The 21041-nt window shown below is 42.1% G+C and overlaps 1 protein-coding gene across 2 annotated transcripts in view; it reads left to right on the plus strand.

Moving 5' to 3' along the window:
• The window catches only part of LOC106607890 (RAC-alpha serine/threonine-protein kinase), a 58465-nt gene extending 40399 nt beyond the window's left edge, over positions 1-18066 (plus strand). The window contains exons 3-14 of one of the 2 annotated variants that reach the window (XM_014205362.2): positions 12069-12197; positions 12407-12521; positions 12855-12981; positions 13107-13238; positions 13388-13453; positions 13565-13633; positions 13860-13985; positions 14107-14235; positions 14399-14613; positions 14710-14797; positions 14901-15003; positions 15194-18066. In XM_014205362.2, the coding sequence (XP_014060837.1) occupies positions 12069-12197; positions 12407-12521; positions 12855-12981; positions 13107-13238; positions 13388-13453; positions 13565-13633; positions 13860-13985; positions 14107-14235; positions 14399-14613; positions 14710-14797; positions 14901-15003; positions 15194-15273 (1379 nt within the window). In that variant the 3' untranslated portion in view covers positions 15274-18066. The remainder of the gene's footprint in view (positions 1-12068; positions 12198-12406; positions 12522-12854; positions 12982-13106; positions 13239-13387; positions 13454-13564; positions 13634-13859; positions 13986-14106; positions 14236-14398; positions 14614-14709; positions 14798-14900; positions 15004-15193) is intronic. The other variant, XM_014205363.2, reaches the window with a different exon arrangement.
• The last annotated feature ends 2975 nt before the right edge of the window (positions 18067-21041 follow it).

Consider the following 21041-nt stretch of genomic DNA (forward strand, 5'->3'; position numbering starts at 1 on the left):
TTTTGATATGCCACACCTGTAAGGTGGCTGGATTATCCTGGAAAAGTAGAAATGCTCAACGGGGATGTAAAAAATAATAATTGTGCACCAAATTTGCGAGACATTAGCTTTATGTGCATATTGGCAAATTTATGGGATATTTTATTTCATCTCCTGAAACATGGGACTAACACCTTTATATTTTTGATAAGTGTAGTTTCCTGCAATTCTACGTATTTTGCCATGGCTTGTGCAGTGTTCTTATGATATCTGAGTGACTCAAATATTATGGCAAAATCAATGGGGGGCCCATGAAATTGGGAATTTTATTCTCCTTGACTGGCTACTTTTTTTATTTTGGTTGTTAGTTCTCAAAGATCTTATAATTTGATAGCTACATTATCTTTTCTATATACTTTATATCTGGTTTTAGTAGTTTTAAGTTGACACTGAAAACCTTTTCCCATCTCTTGAATATCATTTTCTAAAAATGATACAGTATCAGTCAAACGTTTGGACACCTACTCATTCCAGGGTTTTTCTTTATTTGTACTATTTTCTACATTGTACAATAGTGAAGACATCACAATGATGAAATAACACATGGAATTATGTAGTAACACTTGGCATTCTCTCAACCAGCTTCATGAGGTAGTCACCTGGAATGCATTTCAATTAACAGGTGTGCCTTAAGTGAATTTGTGGAATTTCTTTCTTTCTTGTATTTGAACCAATCAGTTGTGTTGTGACAAGGTAGGGTTGGAATACAGAAGATATCACTATTTGGTAAAAGACCAAGTCCATATTATTGCAAGAACAGCTCAAATAAGCAAAGCGAAACTTTACTTTAAGACATGAAGGTCGGTAAATCCGGAATATTTCAACAACTTTAAAACTTTCTTCAAGTGCAGTTGCAAAAACCATAAAGCGCTATGATGTAACAGGCTCTCATGAAGACCACAACAGGAAAGGAAGACCCAGAGGTACCTCTAATGAACTTATACTCTGCAGTAGAGTTAACTGCACCTCAAATTGCAGCCCAAATAAATACTTCCGAGTTCAAGTTAGACACCTCAACATCAACTGTTTAGAGGAGACTGCGTGAATCAGGCTTCCATGATAGAATTGCTGCAAAGAAACCACTACTAAAGGACACCAATAAGAAAGACCTGTTTGGGCCAAGAAACACAAGCAATGGACACTAGACCGGTGGAAATCTGTCCTTTTGGTTCAACCGCTGTGTCAACCGCTGTGTCTTTGTGTCTTGCTTCCATTAAATAGGGCTGTTAGCGTGAGGCGAGTTAAGTACACAAGATTTACTGGATGGTATTCAAAGGTGTTCTCTCATGGGATTGGTTCCATCACTGCAGACAGAGCGTGGACTTTCCCACTATTCCAGGGATAATCAAAGCCACGGATGGCTGCTTGGATGACCTCCCTGTGATTCTTTTCACGTTGAAACACGGCAGGGGCCTAAGCCAAGGAGTTAGTCACCCACTGGAAAAGCCTGCTCTGAGGGAAAAACATCTGGATTCCCTGGAACGCATCCACCTTTCCCTTTAGCCAATCTCTCAACATGGCTAGGAGTCCTCCGATTCCAATCAAATGAGTCATACAAGATGAAGGAGGAACAAGATGGTTTGGATGTGACTCAAATCACCACTGGAAAGACGTATTCTTAAATCCCACCTTCAACCTAAAGTCTGTTTTAGTATCCTGGCAGCTGGTTTGTCCCTGACATGGGACTAGCCTCGTGGTTAGTCGAAGTAGCCACACCCATGTTGTAGGCAGCAGACCACACCGTTTAGCCTGCAGCTGTGTGGCTTGCGATGGTGTGCCACTCTTGCCTGATCAAAGCATTCCATTTGTGAATGTTGCAGAGATGGATACACCAGGATCTGTCTGTAGAGATTGGCAGTTAGTTGGGGGAGGGTGGCCATGGTTGTCAGCCAGGCCATCCAGTACCTTCCTTACCAAAAACCTCAGACCCAGTGTGGTTGAACACTGGAGTGAGTTGAGGAATCTTGGAGTGGTTGTAAGGCTAAGACGTGCTTGTGGTGTTGGCTCCTCTCAACACTTACATGTGGATGAGAAATGTTTGAGTTATCAAATGTACACGTACAGAACTTACTGTACCACCTTGTGTTAACAAGACCTAGCATAAGGCTCATAGATGCTTGCAAATGGGACCACTGACCAGAAGACTACTGGACCACTGTTGCCTGTGCTTGTGTTTGAATGGAAAAGGCCAGAGACAGCTGACATCTGACTGCCGTTTTGACCCACTTGTCTTAGTCTAGACAGGAAGTGTGCGGGTCTGCCCTCATTCATTCTGCTCACAAGCAATTTTCATGCAATACATTTTTCAGAGTTATATTAACAAAGTGTAAGCACACTATGCATATATAGATGATTGATTGTTTTGCCAATAAAGGTACTTGTTTAAGTTGCTTCTTTTGTAGCTATCTACATGCATACACCGCAATAGTTTACATGTGTTCGACTCCTCTTTTAGAAGAGACTACCTAAGACAACCAAACGGGCGGGAGGAGGAAGTGGATTCTTATTATAAGCCACACACAGTTCCTTTTGAAACCACATCCTTCTCCTAACCCAGACTGCAATGGCATCTCTTATCTGCCCTGTCACTGTACCACTGGGCTTAGCCACTGACTTCCTGCCTGCTTGGGTAGCTATAAATGATTTATTCATTATTAGTTTTAATCTCAATTGTTTACTGGGTCTCTCTCCTTTTACCTCAATGCACTGATCTGCCACTAGGGTGGAGGCAGATTTATGTAGTGTTGCAAAGGGAGAGTATATTACTGCTAACAGTAATTTTCTCACATGACATTTAGTGGCCTTTTGGGTACTTCAGATAATCACGTGTCTATCTCTGGCCCTCTGTGTGGCCTTATCACATGTAAAATAAATATATAAAATTATCAAATAAGATTTTAAAAATAGAATGACAAAGCTGTAAAACATGATCCTAAATATAAATCATCAACTTAGTGAATATCATTGCTGTTTTAATATGAGGGTTTCAGCATGAAATACACTTTGTTTAAAAAAAATGTCATTGTAAATGTTTTGGTGTCAAACTGGTGGCAATTGTGAAAAAGTAAATGGTTGGAAGAGTTGCAGAGTTAATTGAAAATAATGCTATTGTTGATTCGATGCTTTTTAAATTCTCTTGAATCATATGTTCGATCCATTAGAAACTCATGGACACAGGTGTAAACAAATGAATACTATATGAATACATTTTTATAAAAGTTCAAATATAAATGACCAGAGTTACCAGAGTGGCATAAATTACCAGTTCATTAGCGAAAGTTTTGGTAACTTTGGTAAATTACCAGAAGTTTAGGCCTAGGTGTTGTTTGTAAGATATGGGTTTGAGATGAGCGTCATTGGTAAGTGAGTCTAGACGGGAACCATGCAACAACACTTAATATACAGAGATGGATTGTCTTTATAGACAGGTTGGTTGTTAAAATAAAATGACACGTGCGCAACTGAGGCAAAACAGACTGGGTTGGCTTGAATTGTTGACAACATGTAAACTATATTTTGTCGACAATGTTTATTGAAAACATTAATACATTTGCACAATGTCTCTCAAATACATCGTTACAGTTGTTGGTTAGCTAGCGAATTTTAGCCATATTAGCATCGATATGACTTCAGTCAAAAAGATACGAACTGAAATAAGCCACGTACGATTCCCCACATGGCAGCTGCATGTCATTGTTGCTAGCTGTTCAGAAACAAACCAACAGAGTCTTCTGCTCCATTGAAGCGTGGGCATCAGATTCGTGATATTGTCAGCTAACCACTCTTAAGGCAACAGCTTCTTAATTAGCTCACTCTTTGCCCTAGGAGCATCATGTGCAACTGCAGCTGTGCGAAACCATCCATGTCCATGCCACACGCATAATTTTATGAAATTGGCTCGTGTACAGTATATTCGTTTAGTATTTTATCACACGCGTACCGCATACAGAACCTTTGAGTTGAAGGTGTCAGACAGCGCGAGAGCTGCTGCTATAGCATCTCAAATAGCAAATGCATAGGCAACGGAAGGCAGGCTTCATCAGCGCGAGGCAGTATGCATTTAAAAAAACATGCTTAAAGTTTTACTACATATGAGGCATGTCTTACCTTGCTTCAAAGTAGCCTAGCCAAAATCAGACCGTATCCGTAGAGGCAAATATTTTATATAAACTGTATTTCATTGTCCAGTAGCACAATCTTAGTCATATTAGCCACCCATGCGAGTTGTAGCATATTAGATCTCCCCTCTTTCGATATTCAAGTCTTTCACATGAAACTGTTCGCATGTGCGGGGCGCTTTTGAGGACTGCGTTTTACTGCTAATTCCATTATGCTTCGAACACCGACAGCGTTGCATTTTGGTACATCAGAATTCCATTAATTTCAAATGAAACACTGCGTTTGCGTTGCAGAGGCAGTTGCAGTGCGTTCGGTGTGGTGCACACTTGGATTTATCGAAAGTATGCGTCAAACTGTATGTGTAGATTTGCTTGACGAAAATATTAGCAGAAAGAGAATGTTGAACTTTTGTTGCATACATATCCAGATTGTGGTGTGTACTATTTTCCGCAAAACGATGTCGGTGTGTTCGGAACGTTCATGCATGCGTAGCCTACTGACTTGTGCGCATTGCTGCTCTTATAATGTAAATAAATACTAGTTTATCCGCATTTTTAGCAAAAGTTTCTGATCTGTTGCATCACTCATCCCCCTCACAACTGTCTGTGTGTTTGGAATAGGTTATTTCTTTCTCGACAAGCTGACCAGTAGAATAGGTAAACTTTTCTACTATGGGACGATAGTATATTGAAAAAGGCTAGTGATTTTGCTGTTCGTTGCTTGTTTTGTTGGCTGAGGAAAAGTACATGTAGACAGTAATTCTAACGTCCTTCAAAGTATGCATCAGAATTCGGTAAGAAGGACTGCACATCGTTGCATCCTGGATTTGCATGTTCTGTTAATATGAATTACCATGATCTAAATGTGAATTATGAAATTCTTAGCACCGTGGGTGGACACCCTAATCCGGTTACGCACCAAATGCATATGGGTCCACTACATTTTAAATGCTGCTGGTCAAATATCCGGCACCACATTTTACTAACTGGGAAACCCTGACGCGCACACTCTGCTGCTTTATTCTAGTGGCCTTTTGGGGTACTTCAGATTATCATAAGTGTGTAATTATCTCTGGCCCTCTGTGTGGCCTTATCGAATCGTGACCTTAGACCCTTATAATGCCATCTGTGCAAAGCATATTTCTGAGATATTGAGCATCAACGTTTTCACATCCCAGATCTCAGAACTATTTGAAGTGTATTATTCTTTCATAACCCATTAAGGTCCACCTTTTTTAAAGGTACCTAAAGTTCAGAGTATCAAAATCCTCGCTCTTGTTCCCTTGTCTATAGATAGAGAGAGATTTATTTATGTATTTTTTTATTTTTTACATTTTTACTGGTGCAATCACAGAACCTTATAGCTCTGAAATGTCAATCTGACACTTCTGAATTAGACATGTTCTGTTTTTAAGAATAGCTATTTGAATACATAAATTATAGAATATCACTATTTAACAAGATGGAGTCAGAACACGTATTATGATAATCAGATGAATTACTGTCATTACCTAACAATTATTTTAAGATTTCTGACTTTTTCCTTTTTTGTTTTTGCTTGCATGCCATTATTGCTGGCAAGACTAGTCTAGACCATACTTGGAGGGAGATGGCAAAGATATGCTGATTGGTCCATCTGTATTTGTTCAGGCCTGTGATTGGATTACAGATAGAACCTTTTTAGTGCCAAGTTCAAATGGGTTTAACTTTCTAGTACATTTTTTTTCACAAATGTACTTTTCAAAGAAACTAAGTTCACAGACATGAAGAACCATCTAAAGATCAGTTATGTGACTAACTCATGTTTGACAATGTTCAGTACCTTATAGTACAAATCTCTCAACATGTAAAATATATATATTAAATAATCAAATAAGATGACATCTGTAAAACATGATCCTAAATATAAACCAACTCAGTGAATACCATTCAAATAAAATGTTCTTTGATGCATGCTTAGTCTCCACCTGTTCACAAGCAGTGAAATGCTTGTGTCCTTTTCCAACTATGCAGAGTTAAAGATGATAATAGAAAAGGGGGCCATACTCATCACCCTCTGTAGCACCTTGCGGTGAATAACAAGTAAAAATAACATTGCTATATACAGGGAGTACCAGTACCGAATCGATGTGCAGGGGTACAAGTTCATTGAGGTAGTAGCTATGTACATATAGGTAGGGGGTAAAATGTCTAGGCAACAGGGTAGATAAGACGGTAGCAGCTTCGTATTGTGGCGCAGTAGCATCAGCAGTGTGTGTGCATACTCAGTGCAAAAGTTAGTTTAAAAAAAAAGGTCAATGCATGTAGTTTGGTTAGTCATTTGATTTGCTACTTAGCAGCCTTGTTTAGCAGACTTATAGCTTGGGGGTAGAAGCTGTTCAGGGTCCTGTTGGTTCCAGACTTGGTGCACTAGTACCGCTTGCCGTGGACTTCTTCCATTTAAGAATGATGGATGCCGCTGTGTTCTTGGACCTTCATTGCTTCAGATATTGTTTTTGTATCCTTCCCCAAATTCGACCTCATGGCTTGGTTTTTATTGGTCACATACACATGGTTATTGGTCACAATTTTATTGGTCACATACACATGGTTAACAGATGTTAATGCGAGTGTAGCGAAATGCTTGTGCTTCTAGTTCCTACCATGCAGTAATATCTAACAAGTAATCTAACAATTTCACAACAACTACCTTATACACACAAGTGTAAAGGAATGAATATGTACATAGAGATGAGCGATGGCTGACCGGCATAGGCAAGATGCAGTAGATGGTATAGAGTACATTATATACATATGAGATGAGTAATGTATGAAAACATTATATAGTGGCATTGTTTAAAGTGACTAGTGATACATTTATTACATCCAATTTTTTATTATTAAAGTGGCTAGAGATTTGAGTCAGTATGTTGGCAGCAGCCACTCAATGTTAGTAATGGCTGTTTACCACTCTGATGGCCTTGAGATGGAAGCTGTTTTTCAGTCTCTCGGTCCCAGCTTTTGATGCACCTGTACTGACCTTGCCTTCTGGATGATAGCTGTGTGAGCAGGCAGTGGCTCGGGTGGTTGTTGTCCTTGATGATCTTTTTTGGCCTTCCTGTGACATCGGGTGGTGTAGGTGTCCTGGAGGGCAGGTAGGTTGCCCCCGGTGATGCGTTGTGCAGACCTCACTACCCACTGGAGAGCCCTACTGTTGTGGGCGGAGGAGTTGCCGTACCAGGCGGTGATACAGCCCGACAGGATGCTCTCGATTTGTGCATCTGTAAAAGTTTGTTTTTGGTGACAAGCCGAATTTCTTCAGCCTCCTGAGGTTGAAGAGGCGCTGTTGCGCCTTCTTCAACACGATGTCTGTGTTGGTGGACCTTTTCAGTTTGTCCGTGATGTGTACGCCGAGGAACTTAAAACCTTCCACCTTCTCCACTACTGTCCCGTCAATGTGGATGGTGGGGTGCTCCCTCTGCTGTTTCCTGAAGTCCACGATCATCTCCTTTGTTTTGTTGACGTTGAGTGTGAGGTTATTTTCTTTACACCACACTCCGAGGGCCCTCACCTCCTCCCTGTAGGCCGTCTCGTCGTTGTTGGTAATCAAGCCTACCACTGTAGTGTTGGCTGCAAACTTGATGATTGAGTTGGAGGCGTGCATGCAGTCATGGGTGAACAGGGAGTACAGGAGAGGGCTGAGATTGCACCCTTGTGGGACCCCTGTGTTGAGGAGTAGCGGGGTGGAGATGTTTCCTACCTTCACCACCTGGGGGCGGCCCGTCAGGAAGTCCAGGACCCAGTTGCACAGGGCGGGGTCGAGACCCAGGGTCTCGAGCTTAATGACGAGTTTGGAGGGTACTATGGTGTTAAATGCTGAGCTGTAATTGATGAACAGCATTCTTACTAGATGTCGACCGATTATGATTTTTCAACGCCGATACCGATTATTGGCGGCCCAAAAAAAGCCGATACCGATTAATCGGCCGTTTTTTTTTTTTTTATATGTGTGTGTTTAGATATAGATATCTATATATAACACACACACACACACACACACACACACACACACACACACACACAGCTCTGAAGTGACAACGATACTGAAGAGTCTGCTTAGGAGACAAATACTCTCAACTGTTTGAATAATAAAAATAGAGTTTGTTACCTGTGATGAATGCTGAAAACAAAAACTAATTTCTATATGCAGGAAATCCTATTTTAATAATGGGCATGGTAAGAATTGACTACCAAAGTGCGAGTCACAATTCCCATGACACCTAGCAAAATCTGAAAAGCGGTTTCTTCATTTATTCCATAGGATATTTTTAGATTAACTTAAAATAAGGTCTGTGTTTGGTTTAGGCTTACACCACCTTGCCAATTGTATAACTGTGTAGATATCCATAGGATATAACTCTGATCAATATAAGCGAATAATTTTTTTTGTAGAGTGGATTTATGAAAATATGTTGACAAACGTTACCTAGTGAGATTTACACGGGTATCGAAACGCCGAGGCGGTTTAAGCACAAAACACAGACCTTATTTGAAGTAGATCAAGACATTCTCTATGGAAGACATGAACGGTAAAATAAAGAAGGAACCCCTTTCAAGTTCAGCCGCAAGTTATTACAGGAATTATGACGCGTCGACTATTTCTCTCTAAACCATATATCTTTGACTATTACGAGCCTGCTGCTGCCTACCACCGCTCAGTCAGACTGCTCTATCATAGACTTAACTATAATATAATAAACCTTAGTTTCTGGATTTGACCATATTAATGACCTATCATCTCAAACATTCTTTCAGTGACATACGGAACCGTTCCGTATTTTATCTAACGGGTGGCATCCATAAGTCTAAATATTCCTGTTACATCGCACAACCTACAATGTCATTTCATAGTTCCGTAAAATTCTGGCAAATTAGTTCGCAACGAGCCAGATTCTGTATACCCTGATTCTGTGTGCAACGAACGCAAAACTGACAATTTCACCTGGTTAATATTGCCTGCTAACCTGGATTTCTTTTTGCTAAATATGCAGGTTTAAAAATATACACTTCTGTGTATTGATTTTAAGAAAGGCATTGATGTTTATGGTTAGGTACAGTCGTGCAACTTACCTTGGCAACGTAAAGCAGGTGGTTAGAGCGTTGGGCTAGTTAACGTAAGGTTGCGTCCCCGAGCTGACAAGGTAAAAATCTGTCGTTCTGCCCCAGAACAAGGCAGTTAACCCACCGTTCCTAGGCCGTCATTGAAAATAAGAATGTGTTAACTGACTTGCCTAGTTAAATAAAGGTAAAAAAATAATAATAATAAATAAAATAAAAATATTTAAATCGGCAAATTGGTGGCCAAAAATACCGATTACCGATTGTTATGAAAACTTGAAATCGGCCCTAATTAATCGGCCATTCCGATTAATCGGTCGACCTCTAATTCTTACATAGGTATTCCTCTTGTCCAGATGGGTTAGGGCAGTGTGCAGTTTGATTGTGTCGTCTGTGGACCTATTGGGGCGGTAAGCAAATTGGAGTGGGTCTAGGGTGGAGGTGATATGATCCTTGACTAGTCTCTCAAAGCACTTCATTTACATTTGTCATTTAGCAGATGCTCTTATCCAGAGCGACTTACAGTAGTGAATGCATACATTTCATGCATTTTTTTTGTACTGGCCCCCCGTGGGAATCGAACCCACAACCCTGGCGCTGCACACACCATGCTGGCGTTGGAAACACCATGCTCTACCAACTGAGCCACAGGGAAGGCTGAAGTGAGTGCTACGGGGCAATAGTCGTTTAGCTCAGTTACCTTCACTTTCTTGGGAACAGGAACAATGGTGGCCCTCTTGAAGCATGTGGGAACAGCAGACTGGGATAGGGATTGATTGAATATGTCCGTAAACACACCAGCCACCTGGTCTGTGCATGCTCTGAGGACGCGGCTACGGATGCCGCCTGGGCCGGCAGCCTTGCGAGGGTTAACACGTTTAAATGTTTTACTCACGTTGGCTGCGGTGAAGGAGAGCCTGCAGGTTTTGGTAGCGGGCCATGTCAGTGGCACTGTATTGTCCTCAAAGCGAGCAAAGAAGTTTAGTTTGTCTGGGAGCAAGACATCAGTGTCTGCGACGGGGCTGGTTTTCTTTTTGTAGTCCGTGATTGTCTGTAGACCCTGCCACATACGTCTCGTGTCTGAGCCGTTGAATTGCGACTCCACTTTGTCTCTATACTGACGTGTAGCTTGTTTGATTGCCTTGCGGAGGGAATAGCTACACTGTTTGTATTCGGTTATGCTTCAGGTCGCCTTGCCATGATTAAAAGCAGTGGTTCGCGCTTTGTTTTGTGTGAATGCTGCCATCAATCCATGGTTTCTGGTTAGGGAAGATCCCACAGCACTGTCAACTGTGGGACTTTATATAGACAGGTGTGTGCTTTTCCAAATCATGTCCCATCAATTGAATTTACCACAGGTGGACTCCAAGTTGTAGAAACATCTCAAGGATGATCAATGGCAACAGGATGCACCTTAGCTCAATTTAGTCACATAGCAAAGGGTCTGAATACTTAAATACTAAAGGTATTTCTGTTTATTTTTTATAAACTTTCTAAAATCCTGTTCACTTTGTCATTATGGGGTATTGTGTGTAGATTAAGGAAAAACATTTATTTAATCCATTTTAGAAAAGGCTGTAATGTAACAATGTGAAAAGTTTAAGGTCTAAATACTTTCTGAAATCATTGTATATTTATAGAGCTACCTCGTTTTCCTCCAATTTGCTGCACGTCGATTCGGTACTCATACTCCCTGTATATAGCCATGCTATTTTTCTCAGTTATTCCTCGTAACTTTTTTTTTTTTTTACTCTGTTGGAAAAGGACCCGTAAGTAAGCTTTTGACTATTAGTCTGTAGCCTGTTGTTTATGAAGCATGTGACAAATACAATTTAATTTGTGTGTGTGTGTGTGTGTCTGCATGAAATAGCCTTTTTTTTTATTTTACTTTAAATGTTTTGGCACCAAAATGTTGAAAAAAAATTAGGCTTTTCTCTTGAAACCTATGGACAATATTGACACAGAGATATAAAAAAGAATACTATATACAACTACAATTAAAAAATTAAAAGTTGAAATTACCAAGCTGCCATAAATTACCGCAAGTTTAACCCTTGGCCTATGTGTTTGCAAAGATATGGGTTTCAGATGAGTGGCATTGGTAAATGAGTCTAGACAGGCACCATGCAACAACACTTAATAGGTATGGATTGTCTTTTATAAGGCAACAGCTTGTTCATTAGGTCACTTTGCCCTAGGAGCATCACACACTCATCTGCCTTAGTAGTTAGGCATGAAGTATGCGTGTGAAATGAAACTGTTTTTCGAAGATTCCAATCTTATCACCCTTATTGAGCAGTTAACAGATGAGTCAGCAGCACCGACACTACACCTGATTGGGATGTCGTTTTTCTCGAAATGTGCTGTTAGTGTGTCACTTCCTGTTTTCTAGAATATGGTTGTTGATTACCAGAAGTACCCGTAGTCACAGTTATAAAAATTAATGAAAAACATATCAGAGACCCTGTTTACTAGCTGCCTGTCTTAAAGGTACAGTACAGGAAGGCAGTACAACACACATGCAGTGCAAAGGGGAGATATAGAAAAGGCCTATGAGGGGAAGTTCTGTTTTCGACGAAACCACCAAGACAAATGCCTCAGAAGTTTGCGGTCAACCAAACTCAGTCTCTCTCACACACTTGTCCAACATGCTACCATTACTAGCTCCCCCTAGGGTTAGCGATAGCTCAGTGCTCTTATGGCTCTTCAGACTGGGTTAGGATTGTACTGACAGGTTGAGTAGTCTCCTTTCTGATGTAATACCTGCAATTGGCTAAAGGGTATCTGTTAAATGGTTCTCTCGCTTCCTCTCAGGAGAGTACATAAAGACCTGGAGGCCCAGGTATTTCTTGCTGAAGAGAGACGGTACGTTCATCGGGTACAAGGAGCGACCGCAAGACGTCGACCAACTGGAGACGCCACTCAATAACTTCTCAGTAGCACGTAAGGCAACCCTCTGACCCTCTCCCCCCTAATCACAATATTTAACACACAAATTGAGCAGTGCATCTCCACTCAGGTCCTCAAGTACCTCAGAGGTTGCACATTTTTGTTCTTGCCCTGCACTACATTCTATGCATCCCTGATGGTTCACCACATGACATATCTCGCTCACGTTCCCGCTCTCTCCCTCTCTTTTTCCTTATGACCAGCAGAATGTCAGCTGATGAAGACTGAGCGACCCAAGCCCAACACATTCATCATCCGCTGCCTACAGTGGACCACTGTCATAGAACGCACCTTCCATGTGGAGAGCCCAGAGGATAGGTAGGTTACACACATACACACACTGTCTTGTACAGCTAACCTTGTGGGGGACACACAATTCAGTCCTATAAATCCTATTTTCCCTAAACCTAACCTGTACTCTTTCCCTAACCCTAGCTCCTAACCTTAAAACTAACCGTAGCTTCTAACACTAATTCTAACCTTAACCCTAAACCCCCTAGAAATAGCATTTGACCTTATGGGGACTAACAATGTCCCCAGTTGCTGAAATTGTTGTTTACTATTCTTGTGGGGACTTCTGGTCCCCTAAAAAATAACGTGTCACACACACACACGTAGAGTCATCCAACCTCTGGGTCCCTCCGTCCTCAGGGAGCAGTGGACAAAGGCCATCCAGGAGGTGGCTGATGGGCTGCAGAAACAGGAGGAGGAGAGGATGGACTCCTCACCAGACCCCATGGACATGGAGATGTACCTCACCAAGCCCAAACTCAAAGTGGTGCGTACACCTAACCCTCTGTTCTCAGCATTTGTGTTGCTGTAAGGCAAATACCAGTGGCAGGGTTTTAGATATGGTAAAATAAAGTTCATCCATCTCTTTGTTTTTAACACTTTGTCTCCTAGACTATGCACGACTTTGAATACCTCAAACTCTTGGGAAAAGGCACTTTTGGGAAGGTTATCCTGGTGAAGGAAAAAGCAACCGGAAAATACTACGCTATGAAAATCCTCAAGAAAGAAGTGATTGTGGCAAAAGTGAGTAGACGTGTGTGTGTGTGTGTGTGTGTGTGTGTGTGTGTGTGTGTGTGTGTGTGTGTGTGTGTGTGTGTGTGCGCGCTCGCGTAGTCTGTGTATACTGGTATTTCCTCTTCTTGGATCAAGCTCATCTCCTTAGTCTTCTCTAGGATGAAGTAGCACACACTCTCACTGAAAACCGAGTACTGCAGAACTCCAAACACCCCTTCTTAACGGTGAGAGACCATTCCATTGGTGTGCAATAGGAACTCTGTTCCCTCTGTTTACTGTTATACTAATATAAATGGGTAACCTAATTGTGCTCTTCCTTCATCCGCTCCGTAAAGGGTCTGAAGTACTCCTTCCAGACGCACGACCGCTTGTGTTTCGTCATGGAGTACGCCAATGGAGGGGAGGTGCGTACTTTGTTGCATTTTACCTGATGTAAAGGCCTTATCAGTGAGGTGAAATACTCAGAACATTGCAGATGGACTGTAATGAATAGAGTGGACATGATTCCTTATCTTACATGGTAGACAATTGTATGATGGTGAACTTAATACCGGTAATGTTGGGGGGAAATAGTTTGGATTTATGTGACTGTAAATTGAATTGACACAATAACCATCTCTTTCAACCCAGCTGTTCTTCCACCTATCACGAGACCGTGTGTTCTCCGAGGAGAGGGCCCGGTTCTACGGAGCGGAGATCGTGTCGGCACTGGACTACCTCCACTTGGAGAAAAATGTGGTTTACAGGGACCTGAAGGTGACTTAGGGAGTCTTGAAAACATTTCGCAATGGAAAATACAAATGTGTTTTTATTGGACAAGTTCAAGTAGGAATCTCCCTATTCTCGAACTCACCTTATGAAACCCTCTCTACTGTAGCTGGAAAACCTGATGCTGGACAAAGACGGCCACATAAAGATCACAGACTTTGGCCTGTGTAAGGAGGGCATCAAGGACGGGGCCACCATGAAAACCTTCTGTGGGACACCAGAGTATCTGGCCCCTGAGGTAAACACCTACCCATCAACCCTGTCCTTCAACTGATCGAAAACTATCAGTGAATCAGGATCACTACCATAGACGTAGGGATGAGGTTAGAAAGCCCTTCCAGAGAATCTACCACCCACCTGTACATGACGCTCATGTTCTACCTCCCCTTTCCAACACACAGGTGCTGGAGGACAATGACTACGGTCGTGCTGTGGACTGGTGGGGTCTGGGTGTGGTCATGTATGAGATGATGTGCGGTCGACTGCCCTTCTACAACCAGGACCATGAGAAGCTGTTTGAGCTGATCCTGATGGAGGAGATCCGCTTTCCTAGAACCCTGGGCCCCGAGGGAAAGTCCCTGCTCTCTGGCCTGCTCAAGAAGGACCCCAAGCAGAGGTAAGGTGTGTGTGTGTGTGTGTGTGTGTGTGTGTGTGTGTGTGTGTGTGTGTGTGTGTGTGTGTGTACTAACTTTGTGTGTGTTCCTCTCTTTAGGTTAGGTGGAGGGCCTGATGACGCCAAGGAGATAATGCAGCACAAGTTCTTCGCTGGGATCGAGTGGCAAGATGTGTACGAGAAGAAGGTATCGTATCCTAAGCTTTCTATGTGTTGTCATTGTTCTCATGGTGATGGAAAGTGTTATGACAGCCAGGTGCCCACTCATGACTCCTCCCCTTTCCTCTCAGCTGGTCCCGCCATTCAAGCCCCAGGTCACCTCGGAAACGGACACCCGCTATTTTGACGTGGAGTTCACCGGGCAGACCATCACAATCACACCTCCAGGACAAGGTACCCTCCCTCCCAACTCAACAAACGTTGCTTAAAGATTTTATGGATTTATAGGACATCGACTCCCCTTAGTTGGCTTAGTAGTGTTCATACTACTAGATTAACCACAATTTGACCTTGTTTTTTTCTTTGAAAGATGAATGTCACTTTTTAATGATTTGTGCTCTAACTTTCTCTCTTTCCATCCCAGATGACAGCATGGAGTCTTTCGACAGCGACAGGAGACCCCACTTCCCTCAGTTCTCCTACTCTGCCAGTGGGACAGCCTGAACCAAACACCTGGACTCCCTCTCCTCTCCTCACTCTCTTATGGACCATACCCCTCTCACCCTGACCCCCCACACACCAACCTCTGACCAGAACACATCCTCACAGGCTATCTATGACCTCTTTTCACTTTTATTATTTTGCTGTAATTGTTGGGGCACATCTCAATTGTCTAGTGTGGCTTCTTATCCTGGTCTCCTCTTCAGATGGACAATGAGAGAAAGGCCACTATAAACTATTGAGAGTCAACCTTGGTGTCACCAGTGTTTCAAATACCGTATTTGTTCTGCTTAAGGGGAGGTTTTGGTTGCCTGCCAAAAGCAACACACTTGGACACAGTGGTGACCGACCTACCGAATTCTTCATGGCAGCATAATGTTCCTGTCAATGATGCGTATGCCGCTAGCCTCAAAAGAGAAGCACATTCATAAGCGTTCTCTGAAAACGAGCTTTTTAAACGGTACACTATATATTTCTCCAAATGATTGTCTTTATATGTTGATGGAGCAAAGGGAAACATCAGAGCGTGATCTGTAGAAATAGTCCTTCCCATCTCCATCTACTAGCCACCACTGCCATTGTGCTCTGACTCCCACGTTTTACACATTTGCGAGAGGTAACACTAAAGCTCCACACCTGGGTTGTGTTCAGTAGGACACCACGAAGCAACAAGTTTTGAAATAGAAAACGATAATGTGTTCTTATTGAACAAGTTCCCGTAGCACCTCCTGTTGCCTTCTCCCATTTCGTGCCTTCTGAGCATAACCCTGCAGTCTCTCACCTCTCAAATGTTCACCCTCCCCAACACACACACCTTCTAGTAAGAGTAAGTGCTATAGAACTGAAATGGAGTCTATGGAATGAGCAGTCTACTTTTCTTCAGTGTTACTGGCCTCACCACCTTGCCTAAGTTGTCCTTAGTGACTACAATGTATCGAGAAAACGGTTGGCTCTACTGGATCACACCATCTGTAAAGTGGTGAAGCACAGAGTGGAATTCACCAAATGATTTGTGGATCATAAAGGACATTTTTGATGGGTGTATTGGCTACATTTATTTTTAGTGAAATAGATGTTTTCATGAGAAATCATGTGAATAGCAATCTTGTTTATTCCTGTAAAGTTGCTGCTGCAACCACAGTAGGGGAGGCATTTTCTGATACATTTTATGGTAAAATTACTAGGTGTGTGTGTAACATGCATGCATACACACACACACACACACACACACACTTGTTTTTTCTAGAAAGGTCACTATCCATTTACCCCGTGAAGAAATGTTGAGTTGGTCCTTGGTTTATATTTTTCTATCAAAGTTGTAGAAATATACTTCAAAGTACATTGAAATGAGAAGTAATATAACTTACTTTTTATATCTAGCAGGAAACCATGCTAGCTACATGTTGATAAAATAAATCAACTTGTTGAAAACAGATGTGTTTTTCTACCAGCATGCCATTGAAGGCGCACACATGCATAGCTTCAACTACGGAAGAGTCTGAAGCTCACCTGCCTGTAGTTTTTAAAATATATATTTTTTACTATTTACCAACCAAGCAGTTTCTCCACAAATATTGTCTATTATTGAGAACAGTCACAGTCCCAACAATGTATTACAAAACTCTCATCAATGATCCAGTTCTGGAAAATATTCTGAAGACTGTTAGCTTGGTAGAGAGTTTGTGCAATAACACAGTGCCATGGTGAGGGGCAGACATAATTGTCACTGGCGTCCTCGTGAGGGCAATGCTGAAACAAAATAAATGGTTTGAAATGAATATCTGTCTTTGCTAGAACTGTGACAAAAGTCTTGTTTAGTTTGAGATTTACAACCTTACCCTCTGCTTAGTTTTGTTTTGCCCTGACCCTTATCGGAGTAGCACCGACTGAAGCCTGGATAATATAATCTGAAAGGCATGCTCATGTACTGATTCGAACCATGGGATTGAGTGTACAAAATGAATTGTGTGAATGTTCTGCCAACAAAATTACCTTCTCTTTGCTGTTAGTTCTCAACAGGTAGCCTATTCTGTGATGGTGTACATTTTCTTTTACAATTGTTTTAAGATCGTTTCCAGTTATTGGGTGTTTTCTCCGCAATGCTTTTAGAAACACCTCAGTGACTATTACAGTACCTTTCAGACAGACTGCTATTGTACATAGACAGTTACTGTTGCAAGTGAAATACACCAAACAGGCTGTGACTGACCACCATCGAGGAAGGATGACCATTTTATTTTGTATGTATTTGTGTGTGTGTGTGTGCACGAGATTGAGGCCAACAATTCATTGTGTCTCAATGGTCCTAATTGAATCCAAGTGAGGATATCTACGTTTAGCTTTAAAATGATTGACTGTTGAAGAATTAAGAGGATAATTAACTTTGTCCTGATCCAGCAGATTCTAGGTTTGTCAAGTGTTAAGGCCTTTAGTCTGAATATAAATGATTTCTAGAGGAAATGGTTTGGAATTTTCACAAAACAATACAATTCATAATTAATGGTAAAGAAATTGTAAATGAATGTAAAACATATTTAATTTTGTCACATTCCAGTTTTGTATTTTTTTTTCTTGTTGTATTCTTGTTTTTTTTTAATCATTGACCTGTCAGTTTGGGGGGGTGCTAAGAAAATGTTCAAACTATTTCTATTTAAGTTATTTCATTCCCTTTGCCCCCTTGGTAGATGAGAAACGGAACAATTGAATGCACCAGCTTTTGTGAACAAATACCATTTTCCCTCACTGTGTGTGGTATTTTTCATTGGAATTCAGAAATAAAGATTTTTTTGGGACAAAGTGATTTTCGATTCTTTCAATTAACTCTAAGCTCCCCACTTGTATCAAGTAGCCTAAAAAGTATTGTTCAGCACATAATGTGCTGGCCCATCCTCTGGATATCTGTATTGGGCTGACAATGGAGGTCCAGAGCCAAGTGTAGATGGCCCTGAATAGGGAGCAGATGTCCAGGGAGATAGTCCAGTGTGCTGGGGTCCAGCTGTGAGCCAAGCTGGGTGCTTGATGTGGATGGAGCAACACATTGGACAATTGCTGAATTCTCAGTTGACCCCTAGCCCCTACCTTCTAAAAAAACTCCTATAGATCTGAAGGATGTTTTGCATTTACATTTTTATGTTAATTCTTCAGCTAGTTCCTCAAGGAGGCTCTATTTCAGCAAAGCCATATGGCATGCATAGTGCGCCATCGTCTGGCTCAAAAGGCTATGCAGTCTATCATTGTATTTAGTCAATGGTGAAGATTGCACTCACTCTATGCAGTTATTCCTGATAAACATAGGCCCATCTTGGATAAACCTAAATGATCACAAACACATGAAAGATTAGGCATTAGACTGTTGGCAATTGTAGCCAAATGAAGAATCTAAAATCATACATGACGTCATGGTTTTACAGGAGACCGATTGAAATCACAATTTATAACTGACCATGAACAGAAATTACATCAACTAGAAAAGGATGATTTACATTTACATTTAAGTCATTTAGCAGACGCTCTTATCCAGAGCGACTTACAAATTGGTGCATTCACTTTATGATATCCAGTGGAACAACCACTTTACAATAGTGCATCTAAATCTTTTAAGGGGGGGGGTTAGAAGGATTACTTTATCCTATCCTAGGTATTCCTTAAAGAGGTGGGGTTTCAGGTGTCTCCGGAAGGTGGTGATTGACTCCGCTGTCCTGGCGTCGTGAGGGAGCTTGTTCCACCATTGGGGTGCCAGAGCAGCGAACAGTTTTGACTGGGCTGAGCGGGAACTGTGCTTCCTCAGAGGTAGGGGGGCCAGCAGGCCAGAGGTGGATGAACGCAGTGCCCTTGTTTGGGTGTAGGGCCTGATCAGAGCCTGAAGGTATGGAGGTGCCGTTCCCTTCACAGCTCCGTAGGCAATCACCATGGTCTTGTAGCGGATGCGAGCTTCAACTGGAAGCCAGTGGAGAGAGCAGAGGAGCGGGGTGACGTGAGAGAACTTGGGAAGGTTGAACACCAGACGGGCTGCGGCGTTCTGGATGAGTTGTAGGGGTTTAATGGCACAGGCAGGGAGCCCAGCCAACAGCGAGTTGCAGTAATCCAGACGGGAGATGACAAGTGCCTGGATTAGGACCTGCGCCGCTTCCTGTGTGAGGCAGGGTCGTACTCTGCGAATGTTGTAGAGCATGAACCTACAGGATCGGGTCACTGCCTTGATGTTAGTGGAGAACGACAGGGTGTTGTCCAGGATCACGCCAAGGTTCTTAGCACTCTAGGAGGAGGACACAAGGGAGTTGTCAACCGTGATGGCGAGATCATGGAACGGGCAGTCCTTCCCCGGGAGGAAGAGCAGCTCCGTCTTGCCGAGGTTCAGCTTGAGGTGGTGATCCGTCATCCACACTGATATGTCTGACAGACATGCAGAGATGCGATTCGCCGCCTGGTTATCAGAAGGGGGAAAGGAGAAGATTAATTGTGTGTCGTCTGCATAGCAATGATAGGAGAGACCATGTGAGGATATGACAGAGCCAAGTGACTTGGTGTATAGCGAGAATAGGAGAGGGCCTAGAACAGAGCCCTGGGGGACACCAGTGGTGAGAGCGCATTGTGCGGAGACAGATTCTCGCCACGCCACCTGGTAGGAGCGACCTGTCAGGTAGGACGCAATCCAAGCGTGGGCCGCGCCGGAGATGCCCAACCCGGAGAGGGTGGAGAGGAGGATCTGATGTTTCACAGTATCAAAGGCAGCAGATAGGTCTAGAAGGATGAGAGGAGAGAGAGTTAGCTTTAGCAGTGCGGAGAGCCTCCGTGACACAGAGAAGAGCAGTCTCAGTTGAATGCCCAGTCTTGAAACCTGACTGATTAGGATCAAGAAGGTCATTCTGAGAGAGATAGCAGGAGAGCTGGCCAAGGACGGCACGTTCAAGAGTTTTGGAGAGAAAAGAAAGAAGGGATACTGGTTTACTGAAGTAAATGTGGTGTGCTTGCTAGTCTTTAAGTATTCATGGCTGTAAAAGGGTTTTCATAGGCTGTGTTATAGTGACCTATTTTGGGGTGGTTTGTAGGTGTGGAGTTATTATAGTGGACTAGTATAGTAAGCAAGAGTGAGTACTATATCATCATAAGCCATATGTGTTTTTAAGCTCTCAAAAATGTTTTGGTTTGAACATTCTCAATGGTTTCAGTTCAGAATGTTGAAGCCTGCATTCTGCCATTGAAATTAAAGGGGATACAGCAAGCTTTATGGGTTATACAGTAGGAAAAGTTTAGTCAGTCTGCTGAAATAGATCAAGATCAGTGGTGAATCCAAATTTGGCCTTTAAAGTCCATGGTGCTTTTATGCAAATGTAAACGGTTATAGTTCAAAAAGTTAAAATAGCAACAATCCTTTGTAGCTTTAACGTTTCAAGTGGTGAATTCAAATACTTCTCATTCAAGCCTATGGAGTTTTATTCATATTTAAAACAATTCTAGTTGAAAAAGTATTTAAATAGTATCAAAAATCTGTATACAAGGACACTATTCCAGACCGGTCTGCACGTTTTAGCGTTTCTATATTAAATGGAATGGTATTTCTAGTTTATTCCAGATTTGTTTTCCCATTCAAGTCAATGGCCCCTGAAATGCATTGGGATGTATGTAAAGATGGTTGTAGTGTGAAAACTATGAGTAATATAATCAAGTGTTTTTTTTTTCAAGCAACTTGACCAGTGCCGTAAGAACTACCAACATCAAAACATTAATGCGTGCAGCATTAAAACAACATTAATGCGTGCAGCATCAAAACA

Source organism: Salmo salar, chromosome ssa06 (genome assembly GCF_905237065.1).
Source record: "Salmo salar chromosome ssa06, Ssal_v3.1, whole genome shotgun sequence".
NCBI classification, from domain to species: domain Eukaryota; kingdom Metazoa; phylum Chordata; class Actinopteri; order Salmoniformes; family Salmonidae; genus Salmo; species Salmo salar.